The sequence below is a fragment of the Sceloporus occidentalis genome, unplaced genomic scaffold (assembly GCF_023333645.1).
Source record: "Sceloporus occidentalis isolate IW3139 unplaced genomic scaffold, rSceOcc1.0.p SCAF_3, whole genome shotgun sequence".
NCBI classification, from domain to species: Eukaryota; Metazoa; Chordata; class Lepidosauria; order Squamata; family Phrynosomatidae; genus Sceloporus; species Sceloporus occidentalis.
Genome location: NW_028316983.1, coordinates 208,383,899 through 208,407,312, shown reverse-complemented (window position 1 = coordinate 208,407,312; position 23,414 = coordinate 208,383,899). Strand labels below are relative to the sequence as shown.

The window sequence follows — 23,414 nt, the reverse complement described above, 5'->3', positions numbered from 1 at the left end:
TGCACATGTATTCCTTGTAATAATGAGAGATGTGTGTGCTGCTTGGGAATAATGTCATATGTCTTGAAACATGACAGCATGAACAATATTGCCCTTTTCCTTTGCTGACTGGCAGTTCTGCTGGATCCACAATGGCAAGTAAATCACAGTTGGGCAGGGTGTGTGTGGGTCTGGTACTGGCAGACCTGGTACTTTTTCTTTTATTTACAACATCACAGTACATTTCCCAACTAACTGCATTTTATAATGTGAATAAAAGTACAATTCAGCATTTGAAGGTTGAATATTACAGCAGAGGAAACAATAGAAGAAGCAAGATACAAGCAGTGATGCAGTGATACACAGACACATACTTTTAAAAAGACTTAATACAAGAGAAGAAGAAGTCATTCCAATTGGGTGGGTGAGGAGAAGTCTACTGATTTTGCATAATTGGTACATGAAAAATTACTTCTGGGGATCAGCGACAACACAGTTTTTCCTACATGTAACAAAAATCTGATGAAATAGTAAAACTTTTAAAACCCATTGAAATGAACTGCTGAATACTAGAGACACAGCTGGAACATCCTAGACATGACTGTCTAAAACATTTTTTTTTTTGTAATAACAGAATTTCTGTTTAGATTTGGAAGTCAGATGCCTTCACATCTCTTTTGATTATTCAGAGTTAAGCTACTGTGTACAAGAAGAGTCTCCTTTCATTTCTAAGCTAAGTATTACGGTTTTTCTGGCAGAGAGCCACAAACAATTTAGCAGACTTGCTTGGTGTGCATGTAATGGAGGAGGATATGTGAAAGAGTCCAGAAAACATTTATCAAGTGTTGGGTATATCTATACATAATTTAAATATGCATGTTGCTGCACATGTATGTGAGAGATCCCATCTGCAGTTAGACCAGCTGTCAGCATTATCAGCAGCGTTTATTCAAGCTTCTCAAATCAGTTTTCTGTTAGCATAGAGTAACTTTGCTTTGCCAAAAGGACAATTTAGGGGTGGAAGTAAGGATCATTGGCTATCATTCCTTATAGTCCACTCAGAGTGAACCATTAGGAAATAGAGCTGCCTTCCAGAATGCTAAGGAGAGATAAGGTGACCACAGAAGGCATTCAGTGATTACTTACTTGTCATTTGCATTATGGTTGGCAGCACCCTGGGTTTTTACCCCTGTGGACCAGGTCAGCTGGCAGTGTTACAAGTTTGTAGTAGTTGCTTTTATATTTCCATTTAGCAAGTAGTTGGTTGATTTTCTCAGTCATGGCTCATTTTCTGTTCCAGAGTTAAAGCCCTAGTCAGGACGCTCTATTAGACCCACATGGGGATGCGACTAAGAAATTCTGAGGTGCTTCAGAACTCTTTGAATCTGATTTTAGGAATCACTTTGTTGAGTAATTGGATCTTATCAACATGGCATATCTGTTCTGTTCTGTTATAGGTACACTACAGTGACAGACAAAATGGCAAAGAGTGCATTACCTGTTTGACACTGTCTCCTGTGCAGATGACTTTCCATGGTGTTGGAAACTCCACTGAAGACAGCCATGACCAGGTATAAATAGATCTAACTGGCTTACCTCTTTTTGGCTATTGCTTTCTACAGGCTGTGTCAAAGATACCATTTAGATAACTCAAATTGGTATTTTAGGCATCTTTATTCTGGAATTATAATTATGTTATAATTAAAAATAGGTTTTTAAAAGTTATGTTGTTATGAGGCAAAATAGATCATTCACTTTCTTATTCCTTGTAATGCATAATGAAAAGTCAAAACTAATTTGCTTTCATTAGCTGTAAAAATCTGAGCATTCTATCACTACTTCTGTACTAATCTCTGAAGATGTATTTGTGTTCTTGATACATAGTAGTAAGCATCTCAGACCTAAGACTTTAAATGATGAGCAAGTAGTTTGTGGCCAGTATAGGCACTTAAAAATGGCCTGGATTCTTGATATATTCCCTGGTAATCCATAGACTTCCAAAATAAAATAGGTCATGTGTTCAAATATTACTTTCCATCTACCTCCAGTCTGCATGCATGGTGAGATCAGGAGCATTCCTTGTGAATTTTCTCCAAAATCTCATAATAAATATATTTTCTGTCAACTTGTTTTTAGCTGTAATTGAAAACAACTGCTGATAGACATGTCATCCATTAATATATATAATAGTTTTGAACGCCATCGAAGCTTGTGACTAACTGCATGTGTTGTTTATTACCCTTTGTTAGCATTGAATTCACTGTCAATTTCCTAAGATTTTCCAAGTTCTAATATTGTGGAAGTAGTTATAAACTATTAAGAAGGTAATTCAAAGTAGTGGATACTGCTTTTCTTACCACATAATTGCACAGAAGTATTTGTTCTGTCCCCCAAAAACTAGAAATTACTTATCCTTCTGTGTGATGTCAGACCAGTTATTTTTCTCTTTATATTTACACACACACACACACACACACTTACACACTGCAGCAAGTTAAGCATTCGAAACAAATTCCAACAAGTTATGGTCATTAAGTGCTTCAGAATAATCAGTCAGCAAGCAATGAGGAATGCATTATGACTGAAATCTAAATGACACCAATATAATTCAAGAAAGGGTAGGAGGGATTGGGGAAAAAATGATGCACAGGGTGGGTAATTAATGTTATTCAACACCCAAAGCTTACAATTATATAAAGAAGTATAAATAAGTACAACAAACATAAATGTAGAAGTATTAAGTCAATAGATGAAAAAGCAGAAAATTACTAGTCACAGAAATCCTGAAAAGCTGAAGGTGTAAAATAATCAAACATGGGTTTTGATAAAATAGTAGCTTCATCTATTAATCATTCTGGCTGCTCCCACCCCATATTAAAAAGGATATTCTAGGAGATAGAAAGGAATACAGATATGTAGACCTAGGAAGTCTCTACATTTATATCTCTCTTTCTAGCTTAATGTTGCGTAACAGCAATACAACAGTTTTCTAATGTGAAGTGGCTTGTTATAAAATCTAATTGTGATTCTTGATATTCATTTGCATGTTCTTCCATATTCATTCCTAATGTTTTGTTTCTTTCACAGCCATTCACCCTTAGGTCTTGATATATAAACTATGGTTAGTTATGTTTAAGATCTTTAAAAGATCTTATGGCTTTCTCATGACATTTTGCTGATCTTCCCATGTTCAGAAAGGTAGCCCCATCATATTGAATACAAAAACAATTACAGAAATTATTTAAAAGTTATTGTTAACTCACCAGAAGAATTTTCAAGTATACTTTTGGCTGTCAAATGTAAGCTGCTTATTTGACAAATTTCACCTTTCACCATGCAAAATCTGGCCTTTAGTCATACTGTTTCAGTTATGAGAGTAATCCAGTACGTTTTTTACATATGCCTAGCAGATTATGGTCTGCTATTTCTGACTGTCTGTCCTGTTCCTGGTACTGTTATATACAAACCATAATACACCAAGCCTATTCTTGTTCTTTATCTTCTGTTTCATATTAAGTTAATTTCTCTGTTGCTTCATGTATAGGAAATATATGACAGAGTATTTGCTTTTCACTGGCAACAGCTGGATCTTTCTCTGGCACAGAGCATATAAAAGCCATCCATTTGTGTAGAATTTAATATCTCTTCTGCATAAACACATTATTAATTGTATCCCAAATGTATTTAGAATGTAAACCAAGGGATTTAGAGTTAGACTACAAGAGAGGTAGTGCTGCTACCAGTCTGTAAGTCTTTCCTGTCTCATCATGAGGACTAGGTAAAGCCAGTGCATATGTAAAACATTCATAACTCTGTCCCTGTTCCCAGCAGCCAGTGATGTGATGTGAGGGTAGGAAAATACACAGCATAATGAAGTCATTTTGGATGTTCCTTAGATGGTAGGAAGAGGGGGTAAGAGACACTGAATGGCACTAGGTCTCTCAAAACATCCAGTTCAGCCAAAAACACATACACAAAGACTTTAGGATTTTAAAAAATATTGCTTGTTTCCTAAGTTAGTGTAAGCCTGATTATTACTAAATTTCCATATATTTTGTTATTTAGTGTTCAAAATGAGCAAGGAATGCATAAATAAAAGAATAAATAACTAACCCTAATTTCAATGAAAAGCTTCTTTGTGTTCTTTGGCACACTTGGCCAGTTTAGTTCCCAGTTGCTAAACTTTTCTCAGAGGATTGCTTATTGCTATTTTTAGAAGTCCCAACCCTAGTGTCTGGTTTTACCACAAAGCCTTAACCTCCATCTTGCCTGCCCTTTTCATTATATTTCCCAGTAGATGGGAGAATTCTACCTGAAAGAAAATGTTTCAGCAACAAATAAAAGAACAGTCTTATTATTAGATCTTCTCATTGCTTGACAGCTACCTAATGTCCTAGTAACAACTATTTATTTATAAATACTTATAAAGGGTTTAGTCCTAACAGTTTCAAAGAGGCTAATAAAATAACATTCAATAAACAAACTGCAGAAAATTAAAATAAAATATTTGTGTTGTCCACTAAAAAGATGGAAGATTCTACTTTGCAGGAAGAGGCTCAAACAAAGTAGTGTGTTTTCAACATATGTCTAAAAGTTAAAAATTTCTAGGCCATGTTGAATTTTAGAGGCAAAGGTATTTCTCATCCTGAGTGGAACAATGCTAATAAATGCCCAACCTGAACAAGGGCTGGTCAGACCTCAGAAGCATGTGGCATTACTTGTAGGACCTCTGCGACCTTAAGGGCCTACTGGGTCTGTAAAGGAGAAGACAGTCATCTGAGCCTATGAACCAAAATTTAAATTGTTGTTAGGTCATTTTGCAAGGGTTGTATGTACAAAAACCTAGCCAAAGCATTCTTCACCAACTGCAGCTTCCAGGCTAACCGTGAGTAACACCAGACAGAGTGCATTACAATAGTTCAGCTCTAGACATACTAGTTTCTCAATCTTGTATACAATTTATCCCTGCCCAAGAATGTCTCCAACCGTCATATCAGTGTAACATTACAAAAAGCAGTCTGAACCACTGAAGTACCGTATTTTCCGGCGTATAGGATGACTGGGCGTATAAGACGACCCCCAACTTTTCCACTTAAAATATAGACTTTGGGATATACTTGACGTATAAGACTACCCCTCTTCTAATATACACCAAATAAAAAATTAAAAAACATGAGATTTGATTTCAATATGGTAATTTTAATTGCAGTGTTTATGACATGCAGGTACTTAGCAGGAAAACTTGTTTTATACAAAGCCTGTTTGGATTGGTCAGCTCTCCCTGCCTACCTAGCCCTCCCTGTCTCCAAGATTATCAGAGCGGTAGTGCAAACACAGCTCTTTTTCCCATACTCTGGGCGTCCTGGACACCTGCAGCTTGCTCCGCCCTTCACTTACACCTTCCCGGTGAGGCACCCCTCACCTTGTCATCAGGACCGCATTAAGTCACTTCTTTCCACGAATCCTGGTGAGTCACCGCATATGGTGGGGATGCAGCTGTGGCCATTTTGAGCTCCCCCCACCATATGCGGCAACCGCAGATTCTCCAGTCCGGCTTGGAGGTTTCAGCACCTGCCCTATAAGACAACACCCGGTGTATCAGATGACCCCTGACTTTTGAGAAGATTTTCCTGGGTTAAAAAGTAGTCTTATACGCCAGAAAATACAGTAACTGTTTTGGGGATCCTGCCCTTCTAAGGAAAATGGAAACTTAAACAAAGTCCAAAGGCAGCAACAGTGTATCTGTTCTGTCTAACCCACAATAATTTGTTATGTTTTCCCCCCTTCTAGTAGCTTACTATGATCTTCAGATACATCTATCTGCTGAAAGGGATATTTTCTCTTTCCCATATGCTGGTTGATGTATTTAATTTACTTATCATCTATTACCCCCCTTCCTATACATTTATATTCTATTACTGGCAACCATCCTTCTCCAGTATGTCACCATGGCTGCACACAGGAGATGGACTAGGACATGCTGGTGGGCAGTTCTGGAAACTGTAGACCAAGAAAACAACTTTTTTCCAGCTCCGCAAATAGTTTAAGTAAACAATTTTGTCAAAACTAAAATACTTTTAGTGATATGCAATATTAATTTTACTTTCACTGGGCCTGGAATGTAGAGCTCACAGAAAATGTTCATATGTGTACCAAATATCAATTCTGTAGGTAACTGATCTGATTTCTGTGTAACCAGTTTTTCTGATTGCTGCAGCAGAAAGGCGGGGTATAAGAATAAGGTTTATTTGAAGTTTATTTATTTATTCTCTTGCTCAGTGAAATTGCTCAATTTTAAAACTAATTATATAAATCTGTTCCACCCACAGAAACACATGTATCATTTCCTTGATCATTTTGCATTCCTAACAATAGTTTGTACATTTGCCATGTAAGAAATAATTGTTATCTTGCCAAGAGGCTATTTGTCATCCAATTTTTTTTCACTTGTCACTCAGTGAAATTACATGACCCTATATGATGAGTATAACCTGGACAAACAAGATTGCATAGCTCATGGATTATACAATCATTTTGCGTATAATGGATCCAGTTATATCATGTAGAAAAATTTGAAAGCCATTCTTTGTGTAATTTAAAAAAAACATACATACTCAGGTTTTAAGATGATTGCAAGAACCTCTTCTCTTGATTCCACCAATCTTGTAGGCATCTCTGGTCAAGGGAACTTTTTGATGGCTGCTCCCAGATTCTGGAATTCCCTTCCATGTAATAATAGGTTTAGTCCCTCTCTCTTGTTTTTTTTTCCAGCACATAAAGACATTTCTATTCAGGCAGAGCCTTGTTGTGTAAACTAGTGAGCTGTCTAGTACTCAGTTTTAATATGTTTGTGTGTTTTTGTGAAGATCTTGTTTTCAGTACATGCTTTACTAATGTTAACCACCTTAAAAAATTTTGGCAGAAAGGTAGGGTATAAATAGGAGAAAAAAACATAAACCTCAGATTGTTTAATACTAAAACATCCTACTGTCACTATACCTACCACATAATACTGCTGAAATGCAATTAAAGCAAGGCATGCATATTCCAAGAGAATTCAGAGCAAACTAATTCCATTTCTTGCCCTATCTTTTTTCCCCTTCCTTCCTTCTTTCCTTCCTTCCACCAGTTTTTCCCTGTCATTTATTTCTGAATATTTCTTATATACTGTACTTTCTTTCTGTACAGGTGAAACTAGGCAAAGTGCTAATCCTGTGGTAATTTGGTTTTCAGTTATATATTCACTGATAACGTTCATTCAGTTAGCAACAAGATGTCACATTGCAAGCCTATTTGGCTTCTGATCTGAAAACCCTAAGAAAGAAATTTGGTTACTCAGGGAGCATGCTAATGAAGACACCCTTCTAAAGATGATGATGTTGATATTGTAAGAGAAACTGATCATAACCCTGTGCAACACAGTGGATGTTCATAGTTTTTTGTGGGTTTTTCGGGCTATGAAGCCATGTTCTAGAAGAGTTTATTCCTGGTATTTCGCTAGCAGCTATGGCTGGCATCTTCAGGGAATGCTGGCATGGAAAAGAGTTGGGTATATATACTGTTGCTTGAGAGGAAGTGATTTGCATGTTAATCTGTGTATTGTTCTGTTGTTGAATGGCAAGGCCTCAGGGTATCTATTTAATTAATGATCCATTGTCTGCTCGGAAACCACCCCTCACCCTGGGTGGTTTTCATTTGCATCTGCTGGATCTTGATTTTGGTTAATGGGTGTTCGTTGTTTTGGAACACCATGTTCCCTAGAGAGCTCCCTATCAACTTTTTGAACAGAATATTTCCCCATCTGCCACCTAATTGAGATTGGTATGTACTAGTTAGTGAAGTCATCGGTTGAACTAAGGCATTTTTGTTTCTCTCATGGTAAAAATTGTAGCATAGAGAACAGATTGTTCTTGGAGAAAATCTTTTAAAGCTTGCTCTTATGGAAGAGGTGTGACCATCTCTTAGGGTTGCATTTATAGAAAAAGGGTCTGATTATATCCTAGCTAATGATTTGCTTTAATTGGTACCTGAAAGTTAAGACAGAGTAACTAAAAAAACTAACTTAAACAATTAATTAATGTTAATTGTACATTTGTTTTAGATGTTATAAGCAGGTGTGCTGCATACATTTTTTTTACTTCAATTTATTAAACTTATTTAAAGAAAAAAACTAGTCTCATCCTTTTAAAGTTTCTCAGTGGTTACATACTTTTTCCATTCTGAATTTGTATTTCCTGCTTTAAGAATATCACTTATAAAATGCACATTAGAATGTTAATTTCATCATTATTATACATATGGAATGGTCAACACCATCTACCCTTCCTGTTATAACAATAATACAGTCTCGGAGATCAAGTATACTGAAAAAATTGCAAAATTACTTGTGTGTACTACAATTTGCAGAATTCCCAGCTAATATGGTTTAATGACAATGGTGGCTGTAAAATTCTGTGAAGTTAAACTTTAACAAAGTGACTTTGCCATCATTACCAAAGCAACTTTACCAACAAAGTAACTTTATATGATATTTTTCTGTTAACATGGAATTTCACGAAGACAGAAAGAAAATCCCTGAGTGTTTCAGAACAGAAAACTATCTTCTGTATCATTCTCTCCTTGTCATGGTGACATAAAGGAAGAACTGAGATTGCTAAGTGGAAACGTAGTTTCAGCACACAGTAGAGAAGTTGCTAAGAGATGGCTCATGCCAACATAATTCAGAGCATCATCATTTACCTTATGTTTAAAATTAAACTGGGGGTGGAGTGGCCTCACCACAGGAGAAGCAGACAGGTGGCTTAGAGCCATCTTTCCCCTTCCAGTTCAGGCCCCTCGTGTTTTGTGTTCTCAGTTTTTCTGCAAAGTCCAGCTGCTTGCTCACTGCTAACATTGTTATCACCAAATAGTTTGCTGTTCATTATAGCCCTGTTCCATACCTTGTCTGTGCTGTTTTGGCTTGGTTGCCCAAGATGATAACAATACAGCAACAGTTAACAGAGTGCTTGATACCTTTTCCCCAAAACTAACAAAGAATTGCTTCCCAGGCCATATACCTCCTTCACCATAGGCAAATAAGTGAGGGGTGAAAGGAATTCCACCACTCTCTATGCTTGTCTGTGCTATTGTGTATATCTCTGTGTGTTTCCCTGTTATGGGTCGTCCGTGTGGCAATGCAGTCCATTTTTATGTACCTTTGAGAGCAAGGGGGCAGCTGTTAGAGCTCAAATTTTGACACAGCAAGTTTGACAAATAGGGAAGTTAAAAGAAGTCTTTATAAAAATAATGAAGACAAACCATAAGGATTTATTTAAATGTTTTAGAAGCATGAAAACAGCCAGGGAAGGCATTCATGGTGCACATTAGAAAAGGGATAAAATGTGCAAATATCAACATCAGAATGCTTTTGAAGTGTGGAAAGCATTTAAAGATGGTAAATAAAAGTTTCAAGTGATTAAATTTTAAGGTGATTGACAAATTACAAAGTAACCATGCATTAGAGCCAAATAACTTAAGACCTGAGATTTTTTCAGAACTCCGATATGAAACTAATATACTGTATAATACTACTGAAATGGAGATCCAGCATGGTGTAGTGGCTTCACTTGGGGAGACCAGGGTTCAAATCCTCACTCAGCCATGGAAGCCCATTGGGTGCCCTGGGGCAAGTTACACTCAGAAACCTCAGAAGAAGGCAAAGGCAACTTCCTTATGAACAAATCTTGCCAACAAAACCCTGTGCTAAGATTGCCTTAGGGTCACTGTAAGTTGGCAGTAACTTGGATGGAACCAGTAGCAGGGGATGGCATTAGCAGAGGATCTCTCTGAGACAATGGCAGTGACATGATAGCTAACACTTTTTAGTACTGTGCAGAAAGAGGTACAGCAACCCTCCTTTTGAATATCTTTTACCATAAAAACCCTATGATGAAACAATCCAAAATGAAACAAGAGATAGTGCCAGAAAATGAAACTCCCAAGTCAGGTGACACTGGGCAAGCTACTGTACAGCAGAGGACAACTACTAGTAGTGCTGTGGCTAATGATGCAACTGGACTTTTGACACACTCAGAAGTGAAAAGAAAGTCCAAAACTACACAGCACATACTATACAGACATGAAATGTAAGAAGCATGACTCAGGAGATGCTAGACAAGAAATTGAATGTATAAACATTGAAATACTTGAATTGAGTAAGGTAAAATGGACAGGAATGAGACATTTTGTCTGAAATAATTGGTGTTTTATTCAGGGAATGAAAATCTATGAAGAAATGGGGCGACATTGATAGTGAGAAGCGATGTAGCAAAAGCAGTCAAAAGATATAATGAAAAGTCTGACAAATTAAATCAGTAAAACTTCAGGAAAAAGCATCATTATAACCATACTCAGAGTTTATGCTCCAACTTCAGAGGCAGAAAAATAAGAAATTGAAAAATTCTAAGCTGGAGTCCAAGAAAAAAATTTATTGCACAGCAAAACAGGATTTCTTGTTAATCCTAGGTGATTGGAATGCAAAAGTAGGAAGCAGAGCAAAATTAAAGATTGTAGGAAAATTTAGCCTAGTATCAAGGAATGAAGCAAGAGAACACTTGATTGAATTTTCCAAGTCCATCCATTTGTTTATTGCAAACACATTTTCCAGTCACCAAAGAGGCCACTGTCCACATGGACATTACCCGATGGCCAATATAGAAATCAAATAGGCTGCATAATTGGAAGCATAAAATGGAGAAGCTTCATTCTCTCTATACTAACAAGACCAAGAACAGATTGTGACACATAATGAACTACTAATATCAAAAATTAAGAGTGAAGCTAAAGAAGAACACTAAACTAACCATTGTGCCAAAACATGATGTGAAGACCGACCCCATAGAATTTAAAGAGAATGTAAAAAATAAGATGTGGACTATTAAGCCTAATTGACTGGGAATCAGAAGAACTCTAAATTGAAGTCAGGAACAATGTCCAGGAAAAATTTGAAAATATATTATCTGCAGCCAAAAAGAAAGAGAAGCCTCAGTGGATGACAGATGAAATTCTTCAAGCACCCAAGTTGACAGAAATAAGAGTCAGAACTTTGAATGCAACTTGTGTGTGGGGGCAAGGAGACTTACAGTCAACCCTTGGGATCTGCTGTGGTATCCAGGACCTCCCATGGATACCAAAATCCATGGATGTTCAAGTCCCATTAAATACAATGGTGTAGTGAAATGGTGTCCCTTATATAAAATGGCAAAATCAAGGTTTGCTTTTGGAATCCTATTATTTTTTAATATTTTCAAGATGTGGATAATTGAATTCATGCTCAAGTCCCATTATGTAGAACTAGTGTATAATGATGTAAAATGATGCCCCTTATATAAAATAGCAAGGTTTGCTTTTTGGATTTTTTTTCCCCCAAGGGGGGTATTTTCAAGCCATGGGCGGTTGAATCCTTGGATGCAGAATCTGTGGATATAGAGGGCTGGCTGTGCCATAATAATGAATAATGCAGATAAATAGAAGATGATAACAAAAAAGGAAGAATAAAGAACAAGAGACTTTTTCTACACGATCCAAGAAATCAAAGGTAAATGTAAAGCAAGAGTAGAGGTGCTCTGTGACCAGCAGGGAAACACATTACATGACCAAGCAGAAAGAAAGATACAATAGAAACAGTACACGGAAGCACTATATAAAAGAGATGGAAGGATGACAGATTCATTCGAGGAAGAACCCCTATGAAGATGAACCATCAATTTTAAAAAGTGAAGTGGAAGCTGCACTCGGAGAACTTGGGAGAAATAAATCATCAGGAACAAATCATATACCAATAGATCTATGTCACACTGCATAAACAGAATCTACTCATATTCTAACTAAAATCTGTCAACAAATATGAAAAACAAATTAATGACCCACAGATTGGAAATGCTCTATAAACTTTCCAGTCCCCAAGGAAGGGAACACCAGGGATTGCAGTAACCCAGGATCATCGCATTAATCTTCCAGGCTAGCAACAAAGACTCTTACCATATATGGTGTGAGAAATGCCAGATGTCCAAGCTGGATTTAGGAAGGGAAGAGGTACTAAGGATCATATTGAAAACACATTTTGGATAATGGAGCACACCAAAGAATTTCAGAAGAAAATCAGCCAGTTCTTTATAGAGTATAGCAAATCTTTGATTGTGTCGATTAAAAACTACAGATCACTCTTAAAGTAATGAGTTTGCCACAAAATTTGATGTATAGTCTGTACTCTGTACAAGAGACTACTGTCTGGAAATAATATTGAAAAATGTAATGGTTTTAAATGGGCATGGGGATCAGGCAAAGTTGCATTTTATCATTCTATCTGTTTAACTTGTATGCTGCACATATATGTAAAGCAGAGTGAGACTCAGACGTAGGAGACATGAAAATTGGAGTAACATCAGCAAGATATGCAGATGACACCATTCTACTAGCAGAAAATAGAAAAGACTTGGAACTATTATTTAAGAAACTAAGAAAGAAAGTGGCAAAGGCAGGATTAAAGTTGAACATTAAGGCCCGTTACAGACGACCAAAATTAGGGCTTGAGGGACCAGAGCTTCCGTTACACTCTGTGCTCTCCCAATACCATTTTGTGCATGCACGCATTCAGATGGCACATGTGCCAATGACGTGCCTTGTGTGCCACATCCAAATGGCACGGTGCACAAGAGATCACTGCGCCAGTCCAGGGCACTAATGATGCCTTGGCAGTGGCATGGAAAGGAGCTGGATTCTGGCTGCCCCTTTCTTATAATCTGTACAGCCCCTTTGAAAACAAAAATAATGACTAGAGATGATTTACATAATTTTAAAGAAGACAATGAAGACATTAAAATAGTTCAAGTTTTTCCATACATTGGCACAGCCATTAATCAGAATGGAGACTGCAGGCGTAAAATCAGAAGAGTCTAGCACTTGGAAAGGTAGATATGATAAAACTAGGGGAGAAAATCAAATCATTTGAAATATGGTGCTAGAGAAGAATTCTATGGATACTGTTGACTGTTAGAAAGGCAAATAAATGAGTCCTAGAGCAAATCATGCATCAGTACATCTGAGGCTGGTGTTCTCTGAACATATCATTAAAAGACATGACTCACTAGACAAGACAATTATGTTTTGTAAGCTAGAAGCACTATGAAAAAAGGAAGACTGCATTCCAGGTTTATAGATCAAAAAAGCTATGGCCCTGAGTCTGCAAGACCTGAGCAGAATTGTTGATAACAGAGTGACTTGATGGTCTCTCATTCATAGGGTTGCCAAAAGTCAAAGTCAACTTGAAAGCAGTTAACAGTACCAACAATGATATGATATAAGGTCCATTTGGAATAATATATAGATTCCATTAGGGTAACCAAAATTTTTATCACCTGTGTATTTGCAGACCACACTCAATCGATACCGAGCAGTTGATAGTTCAATCAAGATTTTCCACCTGCTATTTTTTGGTGTCCCACTGGCTCATATATCGTAAAAGGGCCAATAAAAGGATTTTAAAATGCCTTCTAAACATTTTGAATACCTAAAGTCTACCAGGATGCTTCCTTGTACAATATACAATGGTAATTTTAATACTTTATCTTACTTTATTTCTTTCCTTTACTGAGAATTATGTTGTTTCCCTTAGGAAGAGAAATATTTTGCTCCCAAACCTTTAGTTTACCCCCCCCCCCCCGGTTTTATTTATGGCAATGGGTTGGGGCAATGTGATTGTCAAAATGACAATATGGTGTCTCTCTATGGCTGTGTACAGTTTGAGTGGGATTTTTGTGTACAATCTCACACATTATGAGTGTAGGGATAATAGCCAATTTGCATTTGCAAATTAGATTAATGATATGTGTTCATTGGCTTTTCTCATTAATCCTTTCTTCTTTGTTGGGAGCAGTATACCTTCAGAAATGTGTAGTTTAAAATGCTACATTTAAAGAAAAGTTTAGTAGATCACTGCAAAAGTACCCATCACCTCTTAGGCAGAATTACAGTGTGGCTGAATAGAAGGTAGTTATCTAAGATGACAACAGAATCTTATGCCATAATAAATTTGTTGGACTCTGACCCCAGACTCTGTTGCTTTTATTGCAACAGCCAAACACAACTACCCCTTTGGAAATAGTTAAGAGTTTTCCTGATATCTTCCTTAAATGCCTCTAGTGAGGCTATAAAGCCTTGAAATCAACTCTAACATTGAATGCCTGAACAGCTGACAGCAAAAGATTTTATATCACAGATATTGTTAAGCAGACTATATTGGATCAACTCTTGCATATTGCTTTTGTGATCCTAAATTAGTCTACATCAGAAATGATTCACTGTTTGGGCTTTGGATCAAATATTCACATGAATTAAGAATTCATCCCTGAAGACTCTCAGAGCACTTCTGTTTGAATAATACTTGTGAAGATATGATTCTTGCATACATCAATTCATAGAACCTCTGTTTAGCCTATGTTGTCCTTCTCTTGAGGGTAGCTTTGGCGACTTTACACCTTCTGAAGTGTAATGTCAAGTCAAATTTGCTCAGGCTAGAAATACTGCTTCCTCGACTTTTGGCTTGTTGCTAAAGCTTGCAACAAATAGAAGAAATTTCTTAATTCTTTGTGATCCTGAGAGGAAAATTTAATCCTTTAATTTATCCATTTAATATTCTTATCCTTGGAATATTAAAAAAAAAGCCTTATTCTTGGGCTTTTGCTCACATATAAACAGTACAGTACTTGTAAAATTAGTTATCTTGGGTAGAGCAAAAGATATGGAAAGTTCATCTACAGCAGGGATGGGAATTGTGTGGCCTGTGTACAGCATATATATATAGGAGTCTCCAGTGCAGTCCATGGGATCCCCACTGACACCCCCCAAATCCCCAGTATCTCCAAAAGAAAACTGGCCCCATCATATGTTTTTACCTGAAAAGAACTCTTGGGGGGGGGGGATTTTAAAACAATAAAATATGGTATTTTGCCAAACCATAAAAAATAACCCCCCAATAGCCTTAAAAGTGACCAGGAGTGACACAACATCACAAAATGGTAACCATGATGGCATGGATATAGCTCCCCAAAGCTCTGCAGGATGCAAAAATCAATCTTCAGATAAGGGACTGTATTCTGTGAAATATGAGCATCCTATTACAGTTACTGATTATTGTCATATATAGTTATAGTTATAGTTATGTTTGTAACCTGCCTCTTTCATATTTTATTTCATAGGACAGGCAGAAGACAAGCAAGTCCCAATCCAACCTCTAACTACTACAAAATTATTTATTATTATTATTAACCTTTATTTATGAAGCGCTGTAAATTTACACAGCGCTGTACATGCAATCTTTTTAGTTAGACAGTTCCCTGCCCTCAGGCTTACAATCTAAAAAGACATGACACAGAAGGAGAAGGGAGTGGTGACGGGAAAGGGTAAGAGGTCCAGCAGTTCCTCTCAACCTCCGAGGCCTGGACCAAGGCAGATGGACAGGAGGGAGGGCTTGGCTTCAAAATGGAAGGTTAATCATTATCAGGGAAAATACATACTCACAAGTAGGATAATACATATACAGTACATAGCAATACAGGAAATGGATCGATAAACAGTCAACAGCAGAACATCAGATAGTAAGCAACAATTATGCGATGCCTGGGAAGGCTTCTCTGAACAGGATGGTTTTCAACTCCGTTTTGAAGCTGGTTAAAGAAGTGATGGCTCTTGCTTGTGGAGGAAGAAGGTTCCAGGAGTGAGGGGCAGCAAGTGAAAAGGGGCGAATCCGGGATGGGGCAGAGGAAATCCTGGGCTGAGACAGGAACCCTTGACTACCAGAACGGAGGGCCCGAGTGGGAAGGTGAGGAGAAAGAAGGTCTGATAAGTAAGGAGGGGCCAGTCCATGGAGGGCTTTGAATGTCGACAGCAGGAGCTTATACTGAATGCGGAAAGGGAGAGGGAGCCAGTGAAGGGATGCCAACACAGGAGAGATGTGGTCAGAGTGGTGGGTGGAAGTGATAATGCGTGCAGCTGAATGCTGGACAGAGATTAAAGGACGGAGGTGAGAAAGAGGAAGCCCAGCCAGGAGGACATTACAGTAATCAAGTCGAGAGATCACTAGGGCATGGACCAGGATCTTGGCAATAGAGGCGGAGAGATATGGTCGGATTTTGGCAATATTGTACAAAAAGAATCTACAAGCCTTGGCTGTGGTCTGGATCTGAGGGATACACGACAGAGAAGAGTCAAAGATAAAGCCAAGACTGCGGGCTTGCTGGACTGGTTGAATACAAAAAACCCAGCTCATACATTTGTTGAATTATCTGATGTTCTTTTGATTCCTAGACAGGAGTGCAACACATTGTGATGAGAATGGGATAGTGGGAGGCTGTTGAGCTATTTGGTTTTTTGGACTAATGTCTTGAGAATAAAAGTGCTATATAAGGTATGCATTAATACGGATAATGAAGATTGTCCTAGTTTTAAAAATTACTTTAGAGTAGGGTTAGGCAATTCTGTTGTGGGACAGGGGCCCACTTTACACAAAGACTGCACTTGGGAATCTTCACTGTAGCACCATGCCAAAACTGGAGGTGATGTTGGCACTATTTTGCAGTGAATTTAACCCTTTTGGCATCCTTTAGGCTGAAAAACAGTCTGGAAAAAATGAAAGTAATTTTGGGATCTTGTTGACATGTTCAGGTGGGTACCGAGGCTATGAAAAGAAGATTGGTGGCTGCATGTAGTCTGTAGGCCACTCTTTCCCCACTTTGGTTTAGAGTATTTCAGTACTAAAACATTTACACTGAATTTTGATATAAGTCTGCTTGCATAAGTTCTTACTAGGCACCTAGCCTAGGATAAATCAAAATCAGCCCTGGCTGCCTTTTATTTTTCTCATCTATTGCAAAACCAAACATTTCCCTTTTTTAAAGAACAAGAAGAAGAAACCTACCACACCCACCTTCCTTGAAATTTTCTGCTAGAGCATGTTCTTTTATTCAGGGAAGTATAAAGTAAGCACAAATATAAATTCCTCACCAAAATGCACCATGTTCCACTATTTTCAGTCAAAAGAGGGCAACAAGATTACACATCTTTAGGTTCTCCAGTGGTGCATTAACTAAACAAAAAAGACAACTTTACTTGTTTGGGAAAGCTTTATTAGACAAGGAATCTTTGAAGACCCCTCACACAAAAGATTCTCCTATGTTTAGACTTTATAATGTAAACAACTAATTTAATGCATCACTAATGATCTATAATAGATGCCATCTTACTACATGACCACAAGTAAGAAACTGATGTAATCTGAGAGATATTTCAAAGTAATTAATTTGGGAATAGGAAAAGAACTTCTATTGTGTAAACTTTCCTCCCTTCCCCCATCTCTCTTTTAAAAAAAGAACACAATTAGAAGCTGTAACAGTGGAACATTTGCTAAAAAGTTCCAAACCATCATACCAATTGGTTACTAAAGTGTAAATTGCCATAGGTTTTGTTTGTCTGTTTGTGGTGCAATTGTTGAGGATTTTTTTTTAATCCACTCCTTATTTGAATTTTTATTCTTTAATGATGACTACATGTTTTGTTAACATTTCTTTCAAACTAACATGCATTCTTTTCCTCCATTATTTTTAATAGTAAAACATCCACTGTAATAACATCTCTGTGATTGTTACGAAAATGTTTGTTGGCCTCTTTCTGTATTTATTAAAATAGTTTGTTTTGCTTAAAACCTCTCATAACATTTGAAAAGTCATGTTTCCTTTCTTTTTTGGGCACTTTTCCCTGTCCTTAAATTTATATGTTATTTTCTATGTTCTTTTATATATTAACTTTCCTTTTCTGCTTTGTTTCTAATACTCTTTTAAGATCTACTATCTTTCTGTCCATATTCAGAAACAGAGACTTGTCCAATTCCAACATTATCCCCACTATTTTTTTTTAAAAAAAATCCAAGATAAGAAATATTTTCAAGTAACTCTCTGGCTCATATAGGCTACAATTTCTAGCTCTGGCTGAGTAGAAGTCTTGCTTGGCTCTCATCCCACATAGCCAATTCCCCTTTCCAACCCCCTAACATGTTTTCAGGCTGCTCATATTCCACTCACTATACTGGCTATATTCCTTCTACTTGTGCTTATGCACTGCCTTCAACCGAGAAATCTTTACTCTTCACATACACAACGCAAGACCTCCCATCTACAAGTATTGAAGATAATCAGGCCAGAAAAAAAAATCAAGATTTTCCTGCATACCTTAGAAGCAAACTCTTCCACCTCCTGTAGGAAGCCCTTACTGTTTACTCCCCCTGACTTTGATGCCAACCCATGTCTTCAAGCAGCAGAGATAGTTAGAAGGAGAAATGATTGTGCAGTTGCATAGAATTAAGATTGTCCACAATCATAAACATTAGGGGATTTTTTAAAAAAAGTTGACATGCAGTTGCTTTGGCCACTGAGTGCATCTGAATAGAACCTAATTTCCAAATTTATCTCCATCTTACTGAATACTTCAAGTTTAATAAGTGCTATAAAGGTTTTCTGAATCAATCGTATGTATTACAGAGATTTAGGATGCTGTTAGTGATTAATCTTTTGGAGGAGAAAAATCAATTACAATTACTTGCTAAGCAAAATAGCCAAGTATGTTCTCTGTATGGCAACTACGATTCAATATAAGCTGTGGAAGGAAGTAATAACTCTAAATTGATTTAATAAATACAGTAATTGTGTGCAACCTATCTGTGTTATTTTTAATTAGCAGAATTAAGTTGAAGAGAAATAGGTTTTTTTAAAGAAATGCACAGTGACAAATTTGGTCATGTTTCTCTTTTTACTGATTTTTATCTTGAATGTGATATTGATCTTGTCATTTATGAAAGGTTTTTTTTTTTAGAATTTTGTGAGTTAAGCTAATGTAATTTTTTCATTAGTTTTTACACAGCATTACATCTCCAGTAGTATAGATTGACAAATTCACAGAGGCATTTGTAAGAATTTAATAGCTTTAGAAACTGGAAGCTATTGTGCAAACACAATGTTGAATCAAGAAGTTTTCCTCTGAACATGATCCTCTCTGCTCTTTCTTTCATAATGTGCATCAGTCAGACCAGGAAGTCTCTAATTAACCATAATTTCCAGTTGTACCCAAATAAAAAAACTGTGGTTACTAGCTTCAGAACAAGCCAGGATATTATTGTTTGAAGTTCATTTAATAACCTGCTTGTTCAAAAGGTAGCAATTACTGACAAAATACACCGGCTTTGGGTTGGCAGGGAGCATGGCATATGCACAATGCACATCCTGACACCACACCAAAGCCAACATTATTCTGTTCTGCAGCCCACACAGGGGCAGCTTTTCGGCGCTCTGGCAGTACAGCATTTAGATGCCAAATGCCACAGGAGCACCAAAAAAGTGCTGCCGCAGCAGAAAAACCACTCTTTTTCCAGTGCAAAAAAAGAGTGGCATTTTGCTGCCTCTTTTTGTGCTGGAAAAAAGCCAGAGTGGGGCTGTGGGTTTGTGGTGATTCATCCTTTTTGCACTGCAGTTTTGGAAGATAACAAAAATTAAACAGGTTAATAGGTTCATGTGGACACATTGTACTGAATATTTACCTCAAGTTTGGTAAATCCTTGGATTTGTGGAATTGAATTTTAGTAACTTGAGCTGTTTTGATAGATTATTATTAACCTTTATTTATGAAGCGCTGTAAATTTACACAGCGCTGTACATACAATCTTTTTAGTTAGACAGATCCCTGCCCTCGGGCTTACAATCTAAAAAGACATGACACAGAAGGAGAAGGGAGTGGTGGAGGGAAAGGGTAAGAGGTCCAGCAGTTCCTCTCTACCTCCGAGGCCTGGACCAAGGCAGATGGACTGGAGGGAGGGCTTGGCTTCATAATGGATGGTTAATCATTTTCCAGGGAAAATACATACTCTCAAGTAGGATAATGCATATACAGTACATAGCAATACAGGAAATGGTTTCATAAACAGGCAACAAAAGAACATCAAATAGTAAGCGACAATTATGCAATGCCTGGGAAGGCTTTTCTGAACAGGATGGTTTTCAACTCCGTTTTGAAGCTGGTTAAAGAAGTGATGGCTCTTGCTTGTGGGGGAAGAAGGTTCCAGGAGTGAGGGGCAGCAAGTGAAAAGGGATGAATCCGGGATGGGGCAGAGGAAATCCTGGGCTGAAACAGCAGACCTTGACTACCAGAACGGAGGGCCCGAGTGGTAAGGTGAAGAGAAAGAAGGTCTGATAAGTAAGGAGGAAATAAGTAAGATAAAATTACTGTATTCCCTAAATGCAATTGCTAGTCCAATCTAAGGTAAATGCCCTGAATTACTGGAACATGTATAAATGTTGATGTAGTGTTGATTGAATTATAGATGGGCCTAGTGATTAGGGGGAAATGTTTCATAAAGTACAGGAGTATGTTGTCTAAAATTATGTTGCTATATCTGTTATTTATTTAATCTTTATATCACATGAGTTTCAAGTGTTTCTACAACTTTCTGAAATACTGCAGATTTTATAGGTATAAAAATGCCTGGTTTCAGTAATATGGGTTGTATTTTATTTTGAGAAATAGGTTTTGAGTTAGGAAAGTAGTTACTGAGACTGCTAAATCACAAAAGCCCTCAACATAATTTATCCATTGGAGCCACTTTGAGAAAGTGGTATGAACTGTATGACCTCCATTTTAACTGTGCAACCTTAACGGACTGACAAAAGCAACAAGTCATTTTGCAAAAATTCAAATGAACTAGGCTTTGAATATGTGTAAAATTGTTGGCTCTTCAGTTTTGTCTCTCATTTAATTAATAATATAATAATTACTGACATAGTTCTACAAGTAGATTTTGATATTCCAACTTAAGTCAAATTTAGCTTGAAAATTGCAGAGCTGCGTCCACTGATAGGTTTCCCTAATGCACTGTTCAGTCAGCTAAAGTTTGATTTTTCAATATGCTTCTGGTAATTCTGTGTACAAGATTTCATAATGTGTTGTTTTATAAAGGAATACTTTGCTTGTTTCCAATGTTATCCTATTGCACTATAAAATTAGAATACGAGAGAATACTTGTATTTGATGAGAATCTCTGACTGTAATCCTCTGTTCTACTAATTCAAGTTAAAGTGCAGATGACACATACAAGTTCATTGATGATACAGATAGTATTTAAACAAGTCTTTGTGTTGAGGTAACATGTCATAAGTTTTTAAACCAAGGGTGGTAAGAGCTACTGTTGCACTTTCATGTTCAGTAGCATGGAAGAAATTTTGATGTACAGCTGAAATGACCAAACTGAACTAATTTTGCTTTCTAGCTCTGCTTGACAAGGACGCTCAGAGGCACGTAGAAATTATTAAACTCTGCAATGTGTTTGGAGGATTTAAATACCTCAGGAAAATTGTTTATAAAAGGTCTTATGATGTTAAAAAATTTACAGCAAAATTTGAAACCCTTGATTGGTTTTTAATTTCATATATATGATTTGCAAATAGTACCCTTACTTTCTTAAGGAAAAGCTGCAATTAAGCCCATTTAAAAAAAGTTACCCACAATCCTCTGTAACAAACATTTCTGTCATTGGAATGGACTTTTTTACTTACATTACAAGTGAAAAGCATATCTGTACATTAAAATCTTAAAAATAGAAATCATAAAAATAGAATCTCCATGCCTGTACTTTATAGTGAAAGGAACCGTATCTGACTCTCAAAATTTAAACATGTTACACTGTCTTTTTTTATTCACCTTTATTTATACTAATTTATACTTTATATTGGGATGAAAATAATAATAATTTTATTACCTGCCTTTCCATAAGGCTTAAGGTAGAGTACAACATTGAGCCTTTAGGAGAGGTGGGAAAGAAAATTATTATTATTATTATTATTATTATTATTATTATTACAACATATAAAATCATTTAAACATATTAAGTTAAAACATATAAACATAGAACGTATTAAAATAATTCAACATAAAATTAAAAAATATACCATTTTAAAATTCATAGTTTAAAATTGACTGGGTAGGCCTGGCATAATGTAACATACTCTAAAGCTTCACAGGACCCCGAGGGCATAAAGTCTTACTGGACTGAGTCAGAGCTGCGCAGCTTACAAAACACTGTTTTGTCTTTGTAAGATTTTGATTTTGTGTAGCGTAACTGAGAGTACGTGATGCTTGGCAGCCATTTCTCTTCATATATGAAGTGGCAGTGGAGTGTTTTGAACAATCTCTAATTACTTTTGCAAAGTCAGCTTGACCCTTGATGAAAAACGGTTGTTTTCCCCAGGGAAAAAATCCACAAGTTGTTTATATAATGAGACCTACTAACGGATAGGTTTTTGTTCAAGATTACATTATTTTGCTCTACAGTCTTGTTTACACCAAGTTTGTATAACTTCATTCTGAAGGTTGGAACTTGCATGGCTGAATATCCCTTTATTCTAGAAATTTACTCTAACCAGAAGACTAGAGCTCAGGGGGAAAGATTCTTCTTAGTTTTCCATGCACAGGGGTTTGACCTATTTTCTTGTTGGAGGAATAACATTTAGTCTTGTGTGTCCCTGACTGCATTCTGAAGTAATGCAGACGGTGTACTGACTGCTATGAAGCAGACTGAGGTGGCCTCCTCGGGCAACCAATGCTTGGGGAATAGGCCCAATGGCAAGATGTTAAAGAGCATAAATATGTGTGCCCTATTCCATGTCTCACTGTATCTCAAGCTATCTAATGTGGGGGAGTATCATTTCCGCCTCGAATGTGCCTGTATGATGTTTGCAGACATTTGCTACAATTGGTTTTTTTGTTTTGTTTTGTTTCTTTCCTGGAAATTCACCCAGGACTGGTAGCCGATGGCTCAGGGACCACTTTGGGTAGCACTACATTAGCCTGTTGCATTCAGGTCCAGGAGAAACACTGTCTCATGAGTAGTATTGAAGTGAGAGTCAGATGGCTTATATGGAATGAGAAAGGTGCCATCTTGTCCTCACCATCACCCATCAAAAATATCTTGGGCAGGCCCTGATCTCAGTAAGGAGGAGACCCAAATACAAAAGCATAGAGGGGCTTATATTTTACTTCTCTCTTTGAATACTCATCATTAACTGAAAAGCGGAAAGCCCTTCAGAACCAGAGAGCTGCAGTGATTCCTCATAAACAGGCAACAGTAGCCTTACAGTGGCTGCTTTTATCTGGAGTTACAACTAACTGATTTAACAGCTTACACAGCTATTATTTTGCTGCAGTCACATTCACTCTGTACTTGTGAGTCATTAAATGTAATCTATTTACAAAATCCTTTTCTTGTGTGGATATTGGCTTATAAACGGGAAAAACGGAATAGGGGGATGGTGTGGTAGGAAAGCTTCTTGGGTATGATTGAGAAACCTGTTGAGAAAATAGGCAAC

The 23,414-nt window shown here is 37.1% G+C and overlaps 1 protein-coding gene across 8 annotated transcripts in view; it reads left to right on the top strand.

Moving 5' to 3' along the window:
* STAU2 (staufen double-stranded RNA binding protein 2) overlaps positions 1-23,414 on the top strand; it is a 205,874-nt gene that overhangs the window by 121,979 nt on the left and 60,481 nt on the right. For 6 of the 8 annotated variants that reach the window (XM_089517473.1, XM_089517466.1, XM_089517467.1 and 3 more), the window contains one exon: positions 1,437-1,550. In XM_089517473.1, coding sequence (XP_089373599.1) covers positions 1,437-1,550 — 114 coding nt within the window. Of the gene's footprint in view, positions 1-613; positions 1,344-1,436; positions 1,551-13,387; positions 13,566-15,212; positions 17,292-23,414 lie in introns of those variants that run through there. The other 2 variants (XR_016280632.1, XR_016280631.1) reach the window with 2 other exon arrangements.